Raw genomic sequence first — 23,235 nt, 5'->3', positions numbered from 1 at the left:
GATCTGGTTAGTTAGCTAACCGTGGCATGTAAGTTCAGATAACATTTTAGCTTGCATATAAAAGGGTACCTGTTGTTTTTGCAGCATTTTTAAAAGAGCCACATCATTTCTACCTGCTTTCTGAAGCTCATCCTTCTTTATCGAAGCATGGTCACCTTTTAAGACTATTGTCCATTTCATTTGGTCATGAAAGGCCATAAAACAATGCAGCCGTATTAAAGGATAGTGCAGATCAGGGTTTAATACCCAAGGAACTTGGAACCTAGCGGAGGAATATGCATAGTACAGTGTAAGAGCAGTCGTGACAGCTTTGGATTATTAGGCTGCATTCCAAATTTATTAGTTTACAGTGCAGTGTGTCACTACTTTTGACTTAGTCTAGCTCTTTGTTCTTTTTTTTGCCTACAGGGTCCTGGCTGTCACCTTCCAAGACAAGATTTCTGTGTACAATGCTTGCACGTTTAAGGAATGCTTTTGTATTACTGGTACGTCGTCGTTATTTATTTCACCTTCAATGTTTTTATCTCGCATTTCTTTTCTGTGGATGCCATTCAGCTTGTCATTGTGCTCCCATCATAAAAATCTTGAATGCATTGTTCTTTCTTATTCTTTGCCACATTACTGTGACTCTACAGGTTGCTTTCCTGTGTCGGGGCCAAATGTCAACCCAATTGCGCTGCATACTCGATGGCTGGCGTTCGCGGACAAAGCGGTGAGCCAAAGTTTACGAGAAAGTCGTGCTGGATGCCTGATGCAGTGCATGTTTTGTTTGTAATCAAATCTAACTTTATATGACGTGTGTAAGTCATCAGAGACTTGTTCAGAGGACCATGCTTGACCTGATAAATATGGTAGCACTTAGTCCTGTAATGTTGGTAGCATGCCTGAGCTACCAACATTACAGGACCCCCTGCCTTGAGTTGAAGCAAATACCTTGCGCCACAAAAATCCATCATCATCATCAGCATGCCTGAGTTTGTGCCTTCGGAGAGCTTATAAAATCAGTAGCCAAGTAAGAAATTAAATTCGAATCTTTTTAAGACAAACTTGCAGGCCTGTGTAAGTATATTAATTTAAATAAAACTGCCTGAAATAAAATAGAACTGATATGCAGCTTTAGGACTTTAACTCCTCATACCGTGGTGCACCTGTTTTACTACATGCTCAACCACTTATTTGTCATGTAGTGTTTAAGCTTTTGCAATGACAACTGGTTCTCATTTTTGAGGACATCTGCTCAGTGTTGGATGGAGGCTGCTCACAACATCCATGCTTCTGAATAAGCTTAGGGTGACGCATGCTAAGCCATGTGCTGTTCATCATTGATGTTGCTGGGCTGTCGGAACCTCTGCACGAACAAATCTAGTCAGTTACCGTTTTGTGTCATTGCAGCAGTTAGCATTAACCGTCGTTTGCAGGTATAATGGCTAATATTGAGCAGTTTTTTTCCTCAGTATATCTGTGAGAAACTGTACAAGCATCCGCAAACTGTTCAGCTCCTCAGAAGAGAGTTTGCCTTGAAAGAGTCCTCTGTTTGTGGCTGCAAGAAAAAAATTTAAATACTACGCAGTGTTGACAGGTGCTGCTTGGAAATTTTATTGCTCTGTCTTGTTTTTCTATTGGCTGATGATTTTTTTTTTTTTTTAGCCAAATGCTAAAGCTTCTTCTTCGTTGTTTCTTGTCTCTGAAGTCCAGCTTTCTTGTGAACCGTTGCAGCTTTTTCCAGTGCACCAGACAAGAGGCGGAGTTGCTGGCGAAGGCACGCAGTCCTACACTGCAACAGTCATACACGCTGCCAAGGTAGACCCATTGAACAACTTCGACACTTCCCCCTACCCTCCCTCAGGGGCTGAATATGCTATGATTTTCATGAGGCACAGCTTTCAGCGTCTTTTTTTTTTTTGGTGCAGTTGTTCTCATATGTCGTATCAGATCATTCTGGTTTGCCGCACGTGAACCATGCCTGCTAATGTGCCCAGCACAGTTAGTTTATAAACGGGCAATGCGGGGGCAATGTCAATAGGCTACGCTCATTTCTGTTTAACAGATAATTCAGCGATTACTTTGCGTAAGTTGTGTGGGGCTTTCGTTGCTTGGTCCCTGTACATATCTATGTCAACAATTTCCTTATTCATCCAGCTGTTCTCACGACTTCATTGTTGTTTTGCTCAAAGCACGTAATTGCCACATTGAGGTTGCAGAGCTGGTGGAATGGTAGCCATGCTAAGATTACAGGCTTGGTAATAAAACTGCAGCTTTCTGGTAGCTACATTGTCGATGGCAAACGTTAAAAGTGTGCCTGAGAATTCAGCACTTTTTCCCACTAATACTCTTTTTTCCTCAGCATCAGCTACTTAGCATCAGCTAGATTTTGGTGCATAGTACAAAATGCAGGAAAGAAAAATGCCAAAGTAAAAGCAGAGAACGTTGTGTTGAAAAAAAGAAAGTCCTGTAGTTATTTAGATTAGGCACACCTCAATGTAAAGTTATTCTTTGGCATGAGACAGAACAGGGTCGTACTAGGCAATAGTCATGTAAAGCTTTCTGAATGATCTTTTGTACCTTCCTAGCTCTCACAGCTCTTGGAGTAAAAACAAGCTGATGTCGTTACCGTCATGCCATTCCTTGCTTTATAGACGCTGGGCAAGGGCCTATCCTTGTTCAGCGAGACGGTGGCCTCGAGCCTTACCGGTCACAAGGCACCTTCGGCGAGCACCTCTGCCAAGAAGGACTGTCACCGGCTGGGAGGCAGCCTGAGTGGCGCATCGGGCAGTGCCGCAGCCTCGATGGCCACCTGCCCCGGCGTGGTGTCTGTGGTGGACGTGCTCGGGGTGGCCCGCGGCTCGTCCTTCAGCACGGAAGAGGATGCCGAGCCCGACGGACTGGTAGCCCACTTCCAGGCACACCATGGGGAGCCCCTGTCCGCCCTGCACTTCGACCCCAGCGGCGTGCTGCTGTTCACGGCCGACCGGCTGGGCCACAACTTCCACCTGTTCCACCTGCAGCCTCACCCCGGGGGCCCCACCTTCGGCAGTGTCCAGCACCTGTACACCCTGCACCGAGGCGACACCACCGCCAAGGTCAGGCAGGGTTCCCTCTCTTCAGTCGTCGGTTTGTCAAGGGGGAGGGGGGGGGGGGAACCTGGCCATTTGTTTTGAGCAACGAGGGATTGGGATTCTTTAATAATCTATAGAGAGCATGCTTGGGCCATTTGGTACCGTCGGGCTGAAATCAAGGGCAAGCACTTGCTGTGAACAAAGTATGTGCGTGGTCACAAGCCTCCGTGACTCTGGACTGACTTTCGTTGAGAAGTATAGTGATGGGCTTTATTAAAGCACACCAGAAGCTTGGAAAAGCCTGGACAGATGAGGACTAGAGTCTTTCTCCTTCCTTGAAGATTTGTAACTTTGGGAGTGCCATAACTGTTAAACTACACGCTCTTTACATTCTTTCTCTTTGTGATATTCGCCTATAGTGTGCAACCAGCTATGATTCATGTCCTCCTTAGAGTCGCATGAAGTAAAATCCGTCAACCCCTTATTCATTGATGGCTTGCTTCCCACACAACCAGTAGTGCTGGCAAGGGTTCCTGTTTGAGTTGGGTCCACTGGCATGTGTGCACAAAGGTGTGACAAAGCAGTGGGATGACAGGGTATGAGTAATACCCCTGTCACACGGGCTTTTTTGATCCTCATTGAGTCAGTGCTCATCGAACTCAATGCAGATCGACGGTTGTCACACGGCCACTTTCAAGCGCAATCGAGCTCGATCCTGCTTGACTCGATGCCGGCCCCTCAAGGGTGTTTGAGGTTCCAAGCACAATCGAAGGCACTCTCGCTCTCACGAAGCTATAAAAACAAACACTAGTTAACAAAACAAAACTACAACTGTTGTTGTTGTAATTGATTAAAATGTAAGAACATTTTCAGGTGCTATGCCTGCTTATATGCAAACATATTTATAAATAATCTCGATACCATGCTCCAAGCTTCGGCGTCAGTGTAAACAACAAAGATGGCGTCCTCCTGCTCGTCGACGCGCAAACTGTGGAGCGAGCGCGAGACAGCCGCTCTCATCGACTGCTGGCTAGACCGCCTAGATAATTTGCGGCGGCAGAAGAGAAACGCAGTAGTCTACGCAGAAATCGCGGAGGCGTTGCGGACCCTCAGGTTCCATCGCACAACAGCAGAGGAACAGAGGTGCGTCGCACGTCTGGCTACGGATTTGGCTTCCGCTGCCCCCGACTGCACAGTGTTGCCGAACATCACCTTGTTATGGCTGTTGGAGGAACATTTGGCGCCACCTAACACACATGAGGGAAACTTCTCAAGGAACATTGAAAATGCCCGTGTAGCACCGGATGTTTCAAGCGTGCTCGAAAATCTCGATGCAGATCGAGTTCAATGAGCATCGAAAGTGCCCGTGTGACAGGGGTATAAGATAAGTGTGTTGCAGAACTGTAGCCATTTTGTACAGCCTGTTTTCATAAGCAAGCAGACTATTGTCTGTTAGGGACTTCCCTAGGGCACACACAGAGCTGAGACAAATTGTCTTGGTATCTGGCAACGGCAGCTGCGTGTGTAGTTGGAAGGGAGACCCCACATTTGCTTTGTTTTCAGGTTGTGAAACCAGGTTGACAACCCTGTACGTCACACTTATGTGCAGTCACATGTTATGTGTGCTGAAGTCTTTTGTTTTCAAACATACTATATATCTCACGTCAAATGAGTTTCAAAGCAGTGTCTTTGGAATTTTTCTTGAGCTGTCAGTGACCAGATTTTCGTAGTTGGTCAGTACTAGTATAGTTGGGATTTGGTCGTTAACTTCCATTGGTGTCTTTGAATTTCAGGTCAGCTATCAATGGCACTTGTGCAGCTCTTGAGACAGAAGCCGATCATTTGAATTTTATGCCTCCAGATTAGTTCCATATATTCCACTGTTACTACCTCCTCCCCTGGTCGCCATTGTGCTTGAAATAATATGATGTAGCTTCAAGCACCTAATTGTCTATGAGATGCTTGGTGGCTTGTCATGGCTGAATGTTCTAACTACTACTATGACTGTTCACATCTCACGAAGCACTACTGCATATCAGCTCTCAGTGGGTTGACAGGTGCTAAATGTGGCTTTCTACGCGGCACAAGCTGCAGTGGGAGTTTTCATCACAGTCATTCATTCGTTCAGTATGGAAAATTGTGAGGTGTGTCGATTGGGTGACCTTGCACTACGAAGCATGAAACCACAAAAGATAACAGCCTTTACTCAGCCATTTTGCACTTTCACACTGCATTTCTTTGGCGTCCTGTGCTCAATGTGCAGAACTTGAAGCACCAGGTTGGGGCAGTAGAGATTTTGTTCTCATTACCAGCCATATTACCGAGATGAAAATACATGGGCCCTAATGGGCACTGTACGTTTTCCCCCTGTCCATTGACCAGACAATGAGTTTCCATATTAATGGAGCTTAAATACATTGAAAAAGTTTCGTCTCCAGAAAAATTGTCCATAATTCGGGTCGTCTATATTAGCGGGGGTCATATTAACGAGACACGGCTGTATACAGAAAAGTTGGACTTATCAGCATTAAACTTATCTCAGAAAAACTAGCCTGTACAGTTGGAGTAAAGCTTATTACAGCACTAGCGTGATGTGCTGCCCTGCAGATACTACTAAACAACATGAGCAACGTAACATATTCGTGAAAAGTGCCTTTTGTGCTTGGTCATCTGCCTCTAGAAGAACCTGTTTGCATGTAGCCTGATCCAACATGCTGAATTTTCCAAGCTGTTTCCTGAAACATTGGCTTACTTCTGGTTTTAACCTATTTAGTCTAACCTTCCTTTCATGGCTTCTGCTGTGAGCTTCTAGTTTAATTTATTATTGAAATTACATAACACTGTGAGTAACGGCTTACATCGGTCAGTTCATTATTATATTTTTTTTTGCATCACTGTATTTTGAAAGAGCATTGATAGTTCTTAATGTGCTGTATTGTGATTTGTAGGCGTTCTTTTGGGCTTCCTTGGGTGTGTAACTTGGAATTCCATTTGCTGTGGTTTGGTACGGTCCAGCAATGTTTTCGGTCAAGCTAGATTCCCTGGTGGACTGCCTAGGGATCATAATATGCAATCCACAGTTTCCACCAGCATAATATAGCAAACATCATTGTTGCTGTAGCTATAATTTCAAAGGACACTTTGCGTTTAAACTATTGACAGAAGCCACATAGAATGTAGTCTTTGTTGGTTATGCGATTGGTTCTTGCGTGGTTGTGATTAGGGAGTGTTAACCAGGAGTACTCTCACAAAAATAAGCTTTGCATATTGGTGCAGACCATTCGTTCTGTTAAACGATAAATGTTCTTATCATTGGGTGCTTTGCCAGTGCAATTTTCTGGGCACACGTGAAAAAAACGTCTATTCATACTGTACATAATGATGTGATATCCGACATCCACTTGTGGGTACTCGGCCAGACCCATGACTAGGACTCTCCTTAGGTTTTGCAGTCACTGCTACCCGTTGCATTTGAAATTCCTGCTACCTTAAAGGTATTAACAGTAGTATCTGTGCAAATGCACATCACATGTTCAATACCTGTGAGCAGGTGAGCTCCAGTGGTACTTTCGTGAGATATCCTGTCAGGTGTTTAATCGCAGTCTTCAGTTTTCACCCACTCCAAACATGGGTGTTTTCTTACCCTTCCGTATGAGAGCCAAACTCAAAAGGAGTGGCTCTTGGATAAGCAGGGTGGTTAGTTGAGTGCGCCTTGTGATGGTGCCGTGTACGCTCTGAAGATGCGAGAGGGCCAAGCGTGTTTGCAAGCTGTGTGCTTCTTGTGCCACCAGATTCAGGACGTGGCGTTCTCGTTGGACAGCCGGTGGGTGGCGGTGAGCACGCTCAGGGGCACCACGCACATATTCCCCATTACCCCTTATGGAGGTGAGACGCGCTTGGCTTTTTTTTACCTTGCTGTCGTTGCGAGTTCGTTGTCACCTTGTACCAAATTGTGCATAGTCACTATGGCCGTGTGTCGTAAACCTGGAGAAAGAAAAACGTAGTTAGAGCAATGGGATTAGAGATACCTTGAACCAGGAAATTATGCAACTGCTGCAGGAGTTCTTTTCCTGCTTACGGTCCTTGCTTCTCGAAGTACCTTAGTACGGTTGTGCAGTAGTAGTACCTTGTAATTCTGTAAATTGGCACTTTTTTCCTTTCTTTTCTTATTCTATAGTACTTGTAATGAACCACTGCTCGTTGTTTATTGTCCAGAAGTTGTGGGTGTCTCTAGAGGTTGTTTATTTTTGGTTTTCTTCAGTTGTTTGGTGTGATGCTGTCTTGTTGCATGTGATGCGATTATGATGGTTCTTGTGCTTTCTGTTAATACAGTCAAACATGGTTATAACGAACGGCATGATTCAGTATGATTTGTTCGATATATGGAATAATTTGGTATACTCAAACCTGCTTATAAATAAGTTCAGTAAACTTCAGTACCAAATTTGTTATAGTACACAAGGTTGTGAACAGCAGATGCAGGCAAAAAAATCTTTTGCCTTCTGCTGCAGCATGGGGCCAGAGATGGGCAGATTTCACGCGTGGACATCCCAGAACTACTGGCACAGGGCTTTCTCAACTCTGTCATAAGTCAGCTTTTGAAGGCGATGGCCATCAGTATTCGGGTGTTCTTGTGCGTTGTCTGTGATGTCCGACTTGTTTTTCAAGATGGCACTTAGTGCTCTGCTGAAATCTTGAACTGTGCTGCAGTGTCCAACTTTTTTTCGCCACGCTCAATGCGGTGAATAATTTCAAGTTTGCCGGAAAGTGGCAAGGCTTGCCGTTGTTCCGTTGTCGTCTTGCAGGATGATGGGTCGGAAAGCAAATGTGCAACAACGCAGGCACAACCAGAGTCGGAGGAGCAGTACAGCAGCACGGCTAGCAAACGTGAATGAAGAAAGCCTAGAGGACGACATCTCATAGTGTTCGTAGGCCGCCAGGTGCCTTGTTCTCTCGAAGGCAGCGCGATAGATCCAGAGCTGCTCGCACGTGCGTGATCGCATGGTAGGCCGCTGCCAGATAGGATCGCGGCAAAGCGAGGCTGATGAAGGCAGAGATTTTTAAAGAGCTGCTCCTGCTCTCCCTATGCTTCGCAAGTTTCACTGATGCACAGCCAGCCAGTGTGGTTGTGTGGAGACTACCCCAGAGGTGGCAATTCACTCAATCTGAGTTCGTTATATCCGAGTTTGACTGTATGAAGCTCAAGTTCAGTAATTGAATTGTCCGTTAGCTGACTTAGTTCTTTGGTAGCAATATGTGACATCATGCAGTGTGTGGTGATCATCCACCGTATATTGCCATGTATAAGTTGACATTTTATTTCAGAAAATAGCCACCTGAATATGGGGGTGGGGGTCAACCTATAGTGAAGTCAACCTATTTGAGAGGTCTTTGGTACTTTCGACTGAGGATGGTCTCATGGCAGTGCTTGTTACCGGGCGGGACACATAGAGCTGCTTGTGTCAAAAAAAAAAAAAAAAAGTTCTTCATTTGTACGCCAATAGGGTCTACTATGAAAATGCAAATTGAGCACCGTTTACTCAGTTCGCTGTTGCTGGCAGTCGCTTTCCCTGACGAGCGGTAGACCATGCCAGAGCAAACTTCCAATAACATCTGGGGTATGCATTACGCTGGAATCCGAAACTACAGGTCTGCTGGGAGTTTGATTTGCCACTAGTCGGCTGGCCATGTGCATATATGAAAGACAGGATGGAGCGGCGTTTCGTTGCCTTTGATCTCAAGTTGCCTGGCCTTGAGAATGCATCGTTTTGGGCTTTTCTTGTTTGAGCTGCATGCTCCTGAATGCCATCTTGTGGAGGATAGAAGGGTATGCATATTAGCTTATATTTGGAATGAACTTTATTTCAGTTGGCAAGGGCTGCAAAGGTGGGGGTTAACTGTATTCATAGTTGCCATATGTGTGGCAATATATGGCACACACTGCACTTTCTTAGCAGTTTTTAAAGTAGCCAGGCCGTCTTTTTTTTTTTTTTTCATGTCTCTGCCTTGCCTTCCTTGTCACCATTAAATGGACTGATTGAAAAAGCATAGGAAAGAGAATTCAAAAGGGCTGCCGCCTGGCCTCTTTGGCTTGTCCTCTGTGCAGGTCCCATCACTCGACGCACCCACACCTCCCCCCGAGTTGTGAACCGGCTGAGCAGGTTTCACAAGAGCGCGGGCCTGGAAGAGATTCAGTCCGCCCCTTCCACTGGCCGCAACAGCCCCGTGCTCTCGGGAAGCCCCAGCTCTTCAAGTGCGCACCACTCCACCTCTGCTTCTTTCTTCTCACTGCTCCTCTTAACTCAGAGCGAAAGTGTTTGCTTAATGTGAAAATGCAATGGCCTAGTCATAACGATTGTCGAGGCAGTGCTTGACGTGCCAAAAAATTTCTGAACCTAACACACCCACTCTTTCATGCTCATGTACAAATGTGCTGCTCTTTGCTGCAAGGCTTTCTTGGCCCTCCTGGACAGTGTTCTATTTGGCAAGCAGGTGACTGCAGAAACTATCTATTACAGTGCGTACTACTGTGATGCCATAATCCCTGGAACAAGTCTGCTGAATTATTACTGTACTAGTGAGCAACAAAAACAATACATTCGAGTAGTTCAACTTGCTATCTAGTACATGCAAAAGGCCACCCTCCATGGAGTGAAAAGCAGCAACTAGTTAACAAAACTCACAAGATAGCATCCACTCAGCACCTGGTGCTCAAATGCAGCTGTTTCCTGCCAACCTAGCACGGCGAGACATTTTAGCTCTGAATCTACCTCCAGCAGAAGCGGTGAATTTGTAGCAATGGACCAGAGCCAGTTTGGCACAGAGAACTGACCCTTGCTCCCAGCCATCAGGATTCCTGGTTAATCTTGTTTTTAATGCCCAGTGGCCATTGCAGGCAGTGCTTTCATATGAGTGGAGGTTGGCGTTAACTAGCGCAGCTATGAAGAAGACATTGATGATCAAGATTGCAAGGCTTGCAAGTATCTAAGGCTGCCGTCTGGCTGCATTCATGCATTCATAAAATGCCGGAAAGGCCAAACTGTACCAGTCTTTGATCTCGAAAAAGTGCTTAATGGTATCAGCAACAGGGACCATCTTTCCTGGGGCAGCAGTTTCAAACTTTTTTGTCTTTCCTTGTTTTCGACTAAAATGGGGAACAAGCCTCATGGCGTGACACAAATGTGGTGCGCGTGTGAACCTGGCTGCAGGCTCGTCAAGCAGCAGCCTGGAAAAATATGCCTCGGGCAGTCTTCGGCGCCTGGGCCCGCAGCCCACCCTGGTGTCCCCCCTGGCCCAGATCAAGCAGGGGTCTGGCTTCTCGGTGGCTGGCATTGGTGCCCCCCAGAGCAGTCCCCCGCGGGGGCGCCGCCCCTCAGGCCCCGCCACCAAGGAGGCCTTCAGCATTGTGGCTGCCTTTGCCCAACCTCGAGCCTGGCTGGTGGGAAGCCCCAGCACGGCCCGTGACAAGAAAGGTGCGTGCAACTGCAGGCATTTGCCAAGTGCATAGACTCGACAAAAGGGACACAAGTGAAAACAGAAGTCAATTGGGACAGGCTTCTGAAGTGTGGAGGTTAGCAACAACCAGCATTTTGGAGCACTTGTGGCCTGTTGTACTAAAGTGTGTGAGCTTGTAGTTATAGTTGTGTCCGAGTATATTTTATAGTATATCATCATATAAGATACGGATATAGGATAGATATGCATATAGGAAGGATATCGCATATTGCTAGTGGATGGCGTCACAGTGGAGTTCAGTTAAAACAGTGTTCCTTTTGGTTGTGATTTCAGGGGTACATAGTAGATCATAACTATCTTCCCCCCGCCTTTTATTTTTTTTCTGCAATAGCAACAAGTGGCTCCACAATGTGGGTAGTTCAAATGACTGTTCTTCATTGCATAATAACTGCGACATATTACCTGGAGTGCCACGCTGTTGTCAATTATAGTGGCCGCTTATTGGGTCATTAGTTAGTGGGATGATCTCCAGCTACATTGAGATTATGAAATGATGCAGCTTGATTTAGTATAACCACTCACAACTAAAAAAAGTCTTTGTTTGTTGACTCTACCTTGAGAGGAAACGAGCAATGTAAGATATGCATATGCTGTAGGCTGCAGCACTTAATTAGTCCAAATTAATTGCTAGCAGAATGAAATTGGTCTAAAGGGCTGCCAGACATGTTGAGGAAGCCATACATTTCTTTCGCTGTCCATTGGAGCCTCAAGCTGTCCCCGCTCAAGTGGTCATGTTCAGTGAATGATGATTTAACTATGTTAAATTTTTATGCGAAATTCCTTTTCTTTCATGTTTTGTTTCTTCAAGGATGCTTCACATGGCCCATGTGGTTTCCCTTAAATTATTCCTTTTTTTTTTTCCATTATGTGAGCCCCCCCACAATTCATTCTGTGCCGTCTTTTCTGGGTGCAGAGAAAAATCCCGTGGACTCCCTTTTTATAATGACGTGTAATGGTTCCCTCACGGAGTACATTGTCGACCCCCGGCCCTGCTCCTCCCTGAACAAGGTCACTGAGGACTCGCCCATTGAGCTCGACGTGACTGGTTACGCCCAGTGGAACCTCCTCAGGTGTGTCCGCAGCAGAGTGCCGATGTGCATTTTCGCGATTGAGTTGTCAACGCACTTCTCGTGACGAATGTATGCTCGGCAGTTGCAACAGCACGAAGAAAGTCTGAAATAAAACTGCTTTAAGCTACAAGATATCTCAACAGAGCAAATTAAGGGATAAAATTTGTGAGGCTCCATAGTGAACTCACCAAACAAAGTCATTTTCTCCAACGAACCCATCGTTTCACAGTGTTCTTGTCTGGTAAGGTTGTTTCTGGGGCAGTTTTTTACTCAACACTGGTTGCTTATAAATAGGGTTGTTTGTTTTCGGGTAAAACCCTATTTTACCCGATTTTTGCACCCCGAACGTGTTCCTAAAATATCGGGTAAAACCCAATTTTTCCCGAAGTTTTGCGCCGAAATCTCCACAAAATGGGACTTCACTTTGAAACGGAACGTCTCAGACAAAGAAGAAAACCAGTTGACATTGTGGAAACTGGGAGCCGTACTCGATCCGTTCCAGAAGCGGCTGCTGAGTCAGTCATTTGATGACTACCGACCTCTCTTTATTTCCGTGTTGGACGATGTAGGCTCGCTTCGCGAGGAGTTTAACCAGTACTTGCTGGAAGCAAGCCCCACAAATGAAGGTGTTGAAGTGATGGACTATGTATTGGAACAACGCAACGGTGCGTTATCCAAGGCTAGCAAATGCAGCATTGTCATTGTTGTGCCTAGCTAAGGGCAGCTGTGACTTTGAGCGAACGTTCTCTCAGCTAAGTATACCTGCAGAAATCAGACAGGTCTCGGATGGAAACCGAGATGTTGCGCATGCAGGTGATTATGTATGTTAATAAAGACGTGTAGAACGTCGATGACCAGCCCTCGGGAATAAAATGTTTATTTTCTCAAAACTGACCGTTGCCTCTCACTGCGAGTAATAATTAATTAGCAAAGAAACGCCAAATTTTGCAATACTTTCTTGAAAGCAGCCCAAAATATAGCCCTAATTGTTACCCACCGGTTAGAGCAAATTGAATAAATTATTAGTTTGCAAATTTAACCCGATAAAACCCGAATTTCGGAGTTTTTCCACAAAAAACCCGATTTCTCCCCTATTATCAAGCCGAAAAATAACGCCTGATTTTTACCCCCTGAATTTGAAAAAATATAAAACCCGAAAACGAATAACCCTACTTATAAAGTATACATAGGGCCCTTTGTTTTTCGGTGACAGCTGGTTTCGCCAAATTCTTTTAGGTGATCCAAGTGATCGTCACCGTTTGCGTTCATGCAATTCTGCTTTTGCCTGTTTATAGAATTTTGGCAAAACTACTCTGTCCTTGACTTTTTTCCCAGGAAAGCTGACAGATTATTTTTTAAAAAAAGTTTCTTCTCATAAGAATCAAAGTTTCATATCATCAACAAAAGCACGCGGTCGACAAGTTGCATCCATGCATCGCTCGCGTTTGTGTTGCCAGTGTTCACCATCATTCACTTCAAAAAGCGCCGTATCAAGCCACGTTTCTTTTAAAATAAAAATCAAATAATCTTTTTCTTTTCGTCTGTTTTGACAATTTGATAAGGGTAAAACAACGTCCATCTTAAGACAGACAACCAATTTACTGTTCTTATCTGCTATTAAACTATTTTGTCGGAAAAGTGGCCTCATACCGTAAAGAATGGCCCCATATGCCCTTGCAAGGTAATATCTGAGTGAAGGATTGGTTTTGTTTTTTGTGCCCTGACTATCTCCGCTGTCAAAAAATTAGGCAGTGGCTTAGCTCTGGTTAACCTGAATATATACAAGCGAAAAGCTTCAGTTATGCTTGGTTTGACGTCACGGCTGTCGCAGTTCGTGTACAATGCACTGGGAGCACCACGATAACAGTGGAGCCATTTGGCCGTCCACACACTGCCTGTACGGAGGCGGAGGAGGAGACGGGAATCGGTGCGGTTAAAACTGCCCGCAGGAATGCGGAGAGGAGGGTTGCCGGCTGCGATGCGGGCAACACGCAGCTGCAACGAAAGGTCGAATGGCAGGGAGGAGAGGAGCGCGTGCAGTAGTAGCGGTGGTGAGAAGGCGGCGCACATGCGCAGTAGCGCGCAGCTGCGCTGAAAGGTCAGGTGACGGAGTCGGCGGCGGCGAGGAATGACCGCCTGCGAGGCGCGTGACATCACTCGGTTTCGCTCATGCGCATAACTCACCAGTTTGGCTCACGCGAAGCTCGGCTCTGACCAGCGTAGTGAAGCTTTTCGCTTCAAAACAAATCTAATGCCAGATCGCTGTGGCGCTTGCAGGCCACCCATGAGCCATGACACGAAGCAGCCACTCAGCAACAACAACCCCCTCATGGCAGGACAGGTGGCCTCCAGTGCTGCGTCCACTGGGAAGCAGTCCTTCAAGGGTGGGTGGCCTGCGTACTTCCTTTTTTGTTTTACTGTCACGCAGAGGGTAGTAATGAGGTGTTGGTTTTGTCCAGGGCAGTATAGTTGCAGTACGTGTTTTACAGGCAAACACAGCAAGGGCACATATAAGTGGGACTTATTGTGGAGGTGGGGTTCTCTGTCTCCGATTTGCAGTGCAGTTCCTCCCATTGCTTTGGCAGTCATGCAGCGAATTAGAGGGTGGCGTATAGCGCATTGCCTGAGATGGGGAGGCAAAATTCTAGAGGCCCGTGTAGTGCGCGATGTCAGTGCACATTAAAGAGCCTCCGGTGGCCGAAATTTCCGGAGGCCTTCACTACACGGCGTCCCTCATAGCCTGAGTCGCTTTGGGACGTTAAACCCCCATAAACCAGAAACCATGTGTGAGATATGGTGCCTGGTGCTGGTGTACAGCATGTCTGTACTTCTACATTGAGTTTTCACAGAGATGTTTCAGTGATTTGATACCAACAGTAAATTACCAAGTTGGAAATAAGCAAGTTTGGCTGTGTTCATGGATACACAGTTGTAATCTGCGAATAGTTTGCATACCAGCAAACAGCCCAATAGTAACATACCTGCTCTTGATTTCTGTGCGTTAAAACCTGCAGTGCTTGTTCTTTCAATAGTATGCATTGTTCTAAACTTGTAGCACCAGGTTAGGATTGTAGTGTGATGACTTTGTTTTCCACTTTGCTAACTGTGGCTCTGGTTTTGAAACAGACATCAATGGGATGAGTCACATGGAAGGTCCAGGGATGAGTCAGAAGGACAGCGATGACAGCTGGCTCTCACAGGTATGGTGGCAAGCTTCTCTGCATTGTCTGTGTTTATGGCATTTAAGTGTAGCATTTTTAGGGGGGATATCTTGTACACAGTTATTATTCAGAGGAATGGCTGAAGTTGTGGCAAGACATGCTCAGTAGTCTGGTTGAGTAGAAAGCCTATTGACAGTTTTCATTATGTACGCAGCTCCCCGCAAGACAAAAAGTACTAGAAAGAAGGAACCAACTGTGCTTGCGATAAAACTAAACCTTGATTTACATTGATCTGAAGTGCACTGAATGTCTTCTTTCTTTTTCTGGTCAAATGTTTAGGGGAATCCCCCAAGGTGGAGTAAATTTGTAATAAGGGAGTAATTACTCATTGGCATCCACCCAAGCGCAGCCATACGGCTACAAAGGAAAGTTATGGAGTTTTCTCAGAAACTTCGTAGTTAAAGAAAAATTCGTCCTGCTCCGGGGATCGAACGCGGGACCACCGCTTCACCGGAGCAGTCGCTCTACCAATTGAGCTAACCGGGACGGCAAGCTTATGGTAGGGCGAGAGCGAATTGATCAATAACTTTCTTTTTCTTTAAAACTATTCATGAGACATTTCAGCACAAACATGCCTTGTTTAAGTTGAAAGCATGCCTTGGAACACTGAAAAAAGAGATGTTGCAGATCTCATAGAGCAAAGCAGTTGTTGCAGGTGCCTCAGATAAGTGTTAAATCTGAATTTTTTTTAAATGTTTTGTTTTTTTACAGTGAAACCTCGTTATAGAGAACTGGTAAGAAATTGTAAAATATTCTGACAAAGCCAAAATTCACAATATAAAATTTCGCCAAAAACTGATGTTGGAGAAGCTAAATTTAGTCAGTGAAGGAGCGGCAACTGGGAGAGACCTTTTCCATAGTTTTCACTGTTTCGAAGCCGCTCACGGCAATAGAGAAGGTCGCAAAAACAACAACAAAAAAAACAAGCGGCAAACGCATTAGGTTGGCTTCCCCACACAGGATCACAGCACATGACACCATCAGGTCAAACGTCAGCCAGGGTGGCTTCCTCACATTACAGCGGTGTCACGTAGAGAATCGGGCACCATGATGAAAGCTGTCAGTGTTTTCACCGCCACTGCTCGGTGACAGTTGGCATGAGCAGAGAATGGTTGCTGGAAAGCTAGAACAACCGACCAACCGTGTCGCTGCCTTCAAGACACAGCCTACGAGTGCGAGAAGCACAGGCGGGTGCTCACCGCCGGCCTACCAGCTGTTATCGCCGCTATATCTTCTGCGGTGCTGATGGCCAATGTAAGATAAAGCATGAGCCAGGGCATGAACACTTACTGCACCACCACCAGTCAGCTGTGTAGTGAGGCAGAGCCTGTCGCCTGGCTTCCGAGCAGGCACAGCTTGGCGCTCGGCAGTTCGATATATCCGTTTCATGGCAAACTTTGTTCCATGTATGAAATAAGAAATTCATGTGTATGTTACAAAATATTTAGGAACATTTTGATGTAGCCAATAATTCGTAATATCTGCGTTCATTGTAACAAGGTTTGATTGTACTTGTAATACCTTGTGGGCCCAATTCGGGAGTTAGAGAGGGGAGTGGAGCTGTTGCAGGCAAAAAGATCAGCTTAGTGTGAGGTGGTTACCCATTTAGTATGACCAACACGGCACCATGGACAATTTGGGGGAGGTCATTACTCATGTCACTGTTGCTTTTGTCTTTCTTGGTGAGGCAAATTTTCTGCCTTAAGGGGGGAGACTGGTCTTGAAACTATTTTCCTTATTTACCGACCAAAATTGATGAAACTTGATGTGCTTGTGCAGTTTTTTTAGTGTATTTCAAAACTGCAATTACTTTTTTGTAAACCAATTATTTTTTAGATAATTACCCTAGTTGTTCCAATTCTTGCAAGAACAATTGAAAAATAATGACTGAAGAAAAACTTCAGGTTAACACATTGCTAGACACAGGAAGGAATAAGGAACACAATGTTGAAGCAGTTTTTTGATTAAACAATTATTTTTTATTTTATTGCATAATGAAGTCCAAAGGTCAAAAACCAATTTAGTGGTCACAAAAAAAGCTATTTAAAAAACTTTTGAAGAAGAAATTTAAAAATCTGCTCCCAACATTGCGTTTCTCATATTTGGCTTCATGCTGAAAAAGAAATTATTATTCTATCTTCAATAGGTGCCGAAATATTGAGTTTGCAGACTTGCCGAGACACCAAAATTCAGATTTTGAGAAAACGGCAAAAACAAATAGAGGTAATTTTTTAATCAAGAAAAGTAGGAAATATCAATACATTCACAGTGACAAATCATTAATATGCCCCAGGAGCATAGTCTCTTTGATTATTGCAATCTTTGTGGCGCTTCTTCATGGTGTGCTGCACCTTTTCAGCAGATGCAGCTGAACCACGTCTGTCTTTCTCAGCCATGCGCTGGGCACTTCGCACGCCAGGATTCATGCTTAGCTCGCTTAAAATGCCCGCTGAACTCCTCTCATAGCCCATATTTAACTTCAAGACTACTTTTGCTACAGCTGTCTGGATACCAAAGCGAGATAGATGCATCTCTCTCTTTTGGTGCCAGTGCCCATAGGAGGGAATGCAAGCACTTGTTTTGCGTTTTTCCTCATGCACAACCCTCAAGGAGTTTTTTATCGGACAGGCGCTTGTAAATATTCATTGCTCGGAAAATGCCACTGAGCGCAGTTTGTCTCTTTTCGGTGCTCACCACCGCGCGCGCAGTCAGAATGTTCACTGCAAAGGGGTTGACGTTTCGCGTACCATTCACGCGCGGTGAACTCCGCTACGATCCCGTATCGCCGCAGTTACAACACGAGAGGATGAGTTTCACAGCAAAACCGTAATCCCGATCACCACGGTCGATTCTAACGCTGTCCCCGCGCGGCTAGCATTTAGTTTCACCAAGAAGGCTGTTCAGCGAGTGCAGTCAAATCACAGCGAAACTGGTCTGATCAAGCAGGTTGACCGCGACATCGCTGGCGGTCAAATCTTTCATACGTTTTGTTGCTGCAGTTAATGACAGCTTGTGCAGTATTGAGTATACGTTCCTCTTCGCTTCCGCAACACCGCAAAGCGTCAGCATTGCTGTATCCCGACGAACACGGCCGACATCGGGAGCGCTTCCACCCGGTGGGCCCGCTAGACCTACTTGTTTACCATGGGCACCGCAGGCTCGCCAACTCCGGCACTTGACGCTGAACTTCGCTCGTCATCGATGTCTTGCAACGCCGGAGAACGTTTCTTGACATTTGCGATCAACGACTTCTTCCTTTTTTTGCCGTATCTGTGCCTTGAGGCAGCGGTGTCGGCATCACAGCGAAATTTCCGAGGCCGGCAGCACTTGTCAAAATGGCGTCAGGGCGCGTCTCCGAAGTGCGCAGCAGACGATGGGAAGTGAGCTCAGCCAATCAGGCGAGCCCTTTTCGTCACGTGCACAGACTAGTGAATAGGAACGCGCGTGGGTACCTTTTTTATTTGTTATTTTTTACTCAACCAATCGGCGGAACAGGGAGCTGGCACACACAATTTGAAGAGGAAAGACCGCTCTTTCAAACGATACCGAGATTGCCATGAGCACGGGCGTGAGACGGAAGCTGTACTTTTTTGAAAGCGCGCTGTTTTGGCGTGAACACTGGCTCGAAATTAGCCCTGAGGCTTGTTATAAATTGATATTACGGCTCAAATATTAATCGAGCAGATGAGAAACTTGACAAATCGGTAGAATAATTGTTGTAGATTCGAAAAATGCAGTTTTCCAAAAATTGATTTTTTGGGAATTTTTGCGTCCAAGACCCGTCTCCCCCGTTAACTAAAAATGTAAAGACTAGGCAGTTGCCTCTAATGACTGAAAGCATCAGAATTTTTTTTTGTTAATTTTTGGCTGCTGTGGCACAAGGTGATTCTACTGCAGTGAGGAAGCAGCAGAGAGAGAGAAAAAAAAAATTTGACATTGTGTGTTATGTATGAGAGGCGGCGAGATTACACTCATGCCAATGTTGAAGCAAGGGCTTCGAAGGTGAGGGCCCATACCCTTGTGGGTATGGGCCCTCACCCACAAGGGCCCATACCCTTGTGGGTGAGGGCCCTCCTTTGGAGTATTCCTCCTTTTTTCTAGTATCCGTCATCTTTAGTTGCACTACATTGTTACTTCAGCCCGGTAAGCATCGTCATCATACATGTGGTGTCTTCCATTTTGCAGGTGGAGATTATTACCCATGTGGGGCCTCACCGGAGGCTGTGGATGGGCCCCCAGTTTTCGTTCAAAACTCTGCAGACCCCCGCCAGCACCCCTCTGTCGGCGCAGCACTCGCAGGGCTCCGACGCCAAGTACACGCCCCTGTCCCCTGATTCTTACGGCGAGGACTCGGACACAATGCAGAGCCCTGGGTGAGGCTCTTTCATTTGTTCATTTCACTTCACTTCACTTTATTACCTTACAGACCCCACTTTGTGCCGCCACGGTGGCTCAGTGGTTATGGTGCTCGGCTGCTGACCCAAAAGACGCGGCTTCGATCCCGGCCGCGGCGGCTGGAATTTCTTTGGAGGAGAAATTCTAGAGGCCCGTGTACTGTGCGATGTCAGTGCGCGTCAAAGAACCCCAGGTGGTCGAAATTTCCGGAGCCCTTCCCTACGGCGTCTCTCATAGCCAGCGTCGCTTTGGGACGTTAAACCCCCACAAACCAAACCAACCAACCAAACAGACCCCACTTTGGGGGTATTCAGTGAGTGGTGGTATAGTGCTGATCACCACATAAAATCGTTGGAGTGATTATGTAAACTGTTAAGAAACCTTCATGGACAGGGGGTGGCTGCTACGTCGTGGGAAAGACCATTCCAGTCAGTTGCAGCACGAAGAAAAAAGGACGCGGAAAACGCATTGGCCATTGGCAAGCAACCAGTAGTGGATGGCCTTTGTGATGAGATATACGGCCTGGTAAGGCGATGTAGGGTAGTCTGCAAAGCAAAGTGTAAAAAGACTAATGAAACAGACAGAGATAAGCAATGCAACGATGAAGGCATGAGTTGCTAAAGTAAGACCTGAATATCTTTTAAGTGACAATACCCTGACATCATATGAATGGACAGAATGAACAAACCTTGTGGCAGGCACGATTTTAACGTTATAGTGTTAAGGGCCCTGTGTCGCAGAAAAGTTGGTTGACGTCGTCGCGTCATTGGCCGTGACAAAAAATCTCAGAAGCATTACCGTATTTACCCAATTCCAACGCGCACCCAATTTACGGCACCAAAAAAAAAAAAATTTCAAGCCCCGATTCTAACGCGCGCCCGATATTGGTAATGAAAAAAAAAAAAAAAACTACAAGCCCCGCTTCTAACGTGCATGTGACTTCCACGAATGAAAATAATTTGCAACCGTTTTTATATTTTAAGGGGAGATGCGGGTGAAAAAACCGCGATTTTTTTCGATAAAGTCGATTTTGTATTTTCTTGCGTTTTGTATTCCCCCAAGCCTCTTCTTTTATGTGTAAAAAAATCAAAGCCGATAATCAATGGGAAGTTAGTTAAAAATACAATTAAAGCACTCGCGGTGGCTCGCGAAAGTGCGAATTTGACCGAATTTCGGGAACGCGGCATTTCGCTCTATGGCGTCGCCCGCTCTTGAATATTCGCGGGGAAGTAGGCCTACCCATCGTCTACGAGAAGCCACTTCGGCAGCGGCGCATTCTTAATAAAAATACGAAAAAAAAAGATCGTTTCCCGCCCGAGTCGAGCGTCGCGACTGGCCCTTCAAATCACGTGGTACGATCGGAGCCGTTCCATTGGCTACGAGCATTCCACCGCACGGTCGGGCGCAGACGCTCTTTCTTCGTTCTGCCGCCACCGAGACGTGAACCAACGCTTCTGCCCGGGTTTTTCTCCTGTCTCCGCTATGGATGTGACTGAGAAACGAGATTTTCGCTCACGCAATTTCCTGACAAAGCATCAGTATAAAGGAAGACGCCCCAAGCGCAAGCGGAGAGCTCCGGTTACGGGAGGTTCGTCTGCTGCTAGGCGTAAATGCGGCAACGGCGATGCTTCTTGCGGAGCATCCACGACTTCGTCAGTGCGTCTGAGCGAAAGATAAAGATCTTCGATTGTAAAAACGAGCGCGGGAGCGCTGTTATCTGTGAGATCGGCATGATGCACGACCTCGTCAGCGGCGCGGCGTGCCCCGCCTGCGGACGATGTAATCTCTGTCAGAGAGTCGGCCGCAAAACAGAAAGGAGTCTCATCGTTTTTGGAACTTTACCGCCGAAATGACGCGTTTCCGACAACCGTTGCTTCATCAACATATTCTTCGATCCGCGTATCTTGATCGTGCAACGGCAGTGATGAGGCGTCCGCCCGCGGCAGTGCACGGGATACCGTCGCCGTGAACGCGGTCCGTGGTCGCTGAGCACGCGACCAATGACAAGCGCCACACCGGTTGAAAACGGCTCCTGCGACGCAGAAAACGACGAGCAAACGTGCTCCCATGTTTCCAGCAGTTAGTGAGCTCCCACATCGTATAATGGCGATGACGATGGGCAGCTATGGGGCAGTTTCGGTTTGCACTCGAATCCAACGCGCATGCGATTTTGAGACGTAATTTCCCCGAAAAAAGGTGCGCGTTGGAATTGGGTAAATACGGTAATAAATAAAACCGAGTAGGAAATCAGTCGAGTTGGGGAATCAACCAGGGCCTCCGGAGTGCGAGTTGAACACGCTAACCACTCCGCCACGCCAGCTCGATGGTTTGGAATGAACAAAGGCGCGTCTAGTGAATACGGTGTTGTCTTAGAAGGGTGCTTTATTGACATGTACTGCGGTGTGTACATTAGTAATTATGAGCATGGAAATTACAAAAGTCGCAGTTAAGCAAGTAGCAAAGTGCGTTTCCGCTACTTTTCTTCTTCGCTTGGCGCACACGTAGCGCCATCTAGCAGCACCCACTAAAACAACTCCCTCCTCCTCCTCCTCCTCGCAATGTACGCCACTGCCCCAACAGATAGTGCGCGATGGCAGCGCCTCCCGCTCGTCTCGTTCGGGCGCAGTGGGGCCGTGCGGGGACGCAGGAATCACGCGGTGAGGGGTGAACAATGCAGCGCATATCCAAGGCGTGTTCACCATGAAGCTTGCGGCTTGCTGCCCGTTCGTGTTCTTGGCATCGGGTTTGTTGAGAGGTCTCCGAGAGACTCCGAGCGATTTGTCCAACGGGCAAGGCATCGCGCCAAGCGTGCGATGCCGTTCCATGGACTCCCTGGCAGGCTGCGACACGCTGATTCTAGTGTGCTGATAAGGTATGCGTGGTGCAGACTCCAGATAGCAGATGCATATTCTAGTTTTGGTCTGATAAATGATTTGCAGGCAAGAAATTTATCACTTTGAGGGGCATGCCGTAAATGATGCTTAAAAGAAAACGTGATTGGTTGGCGGATGCGACAATGTTTTTTACATGTGTACCAGGAGAGGTCGTGGCACAGGGTGACACCTAGGTGCTTGTATGTGTGTATAGATTCTAGCAGTACACTTGCAACTGATCAAGTGAAAAGTTAAGGTACTGGTTATGCCGGTGATAAGAAGACGTCTAAAGGGACATTTTCAACTCAACTGAGAAGTGAAAATTTCACGTATAGATTAAGCCAGCGGTGAGAGAACATGTTTGCATTTATATTGGTATTAAGTGACATTAACCAATCAATCTGAACTTTTTTTCTGGTCCCGTGAAGTTAGAATTAACAAGCTTTTACTGTATATTTGAACTATTTATATTTTGCTATATATTTTCACGAAAGTGTCCAGTTCATCCAAAAATGGTGAGACAGTTTTCAGTTCAGGCTTCAGTTTTGCAACAAACTACCTTTTGCTAGCTTGAGTAGGTTTTCTGCCATCATTGTTCCGGGTCACTTTTTTTGCTGTTGAATGAACATATTATAAATTATTAGCTTATTTGTACTTGCGGCCAAAAGTAACAGATGAAGAATAATAAGAAAATACATAAAAGAAGCATTTCACAGTACCTTTTACATTTGGTTTGCAGTTCTTTAGTTTTTCACCGCAGCAATCTATATGCTCTGCCACATTTGTGGGGTATTTTTGTTTTGTAGGCTTCATGTGTTATAGCACAATGATTTTTTCATATACAATGTGAAAATTGATCTGCTGAATTGTACACGGTCGCAGTAGCTTATTTTGGCAGTGCATTAAGGGATAGAAAAAATTTCTTCCCTGCAGATTTTCCGGCCCCATGTCGGTACCCGTCGCTGTGCCATCCATGAGCCATTACTTCTCGGACAGTGCTTTTCCTCCCCTGCTGATTGAGGCTACCTCAGGTAAGCTCACTTGACAAAGCTCTGCGCTCTCCCTTGCGAGTACTGCACCGTTTTCAAGAAAATGTTTGCTTTTG

At 46.0% G+C, this 23,235-nt stretch overlaps 1 protein-coding gene across 1 annotated transcript in view; it reads left to right on the top strand.

Annotated features, from left to right (window-relative positions):
• The window catches only part of LOC149363904 (BCAS3 microtubule associated cell migration factor-like), a 39,428-nt gene that overhangs the window by 8,310 nt on the left and 7,883 nt on the right, over positions 1-23,235 (top strand). The window contains exons 8-19 of the mRNA XM_089573878.1: positions 409-485; positions 636-712; positions 1,717-1,800; positions 2,637-3,080; positions 6,848-6,941; positions 9,163-9,309; positions 10,265-10,528; positions 11,485-11,641; positions 13,919-14,025; positions 14,768-14,841; positions 19,048-19,235; positions 23,064-23,161. Of these exons, the coding sequence (XP_089430004.1) occupies positions 409-485; positions 636-712; positions 1,717-1,800; positions 2,637-3,080; positions 6,848-6,941; positions 9,163-9,309; positions 10,265-10,528; positions 11,485-11,641; positions 13,919-14,025; positions 14,768-14,841; positions 19,048-19,235; positions 23,064-23,161 (1,811 nt within the window). The remainder of the gene's footprint in view (positions 1-408; positions 486-635; positions 713-1,716; positions 1,801-2,636; positions 3,081-6,847; positions 6,942-9,162; positions 9,310-10,264; positions 10,529-11,484; positions 11,642-13,918; positions 14,026-14,767; positions 14,842-19,047; positions 19,236-23,063; positions 23,162-23,235) is intronic.

This window comes from Amblyomma mixtum, chromosome 2, assembly GCF_055824585.1.
Source record: "Amblyomma mixtum isolate Tamu chromosome 2, ASM5582458v1, whole genome shotgun sequence".
NCBI lineage: Eukaryota > Metazoa > Arthropoda > Arachnida > Ixodida > Ixodidae > Amblyomma > Amblyomma mixtum.
The sequence above is the reverse complement of the archived record's forward strand: the minus strand, read 5'-3'. Positions and strand labels throughout refer to the sequence as shown.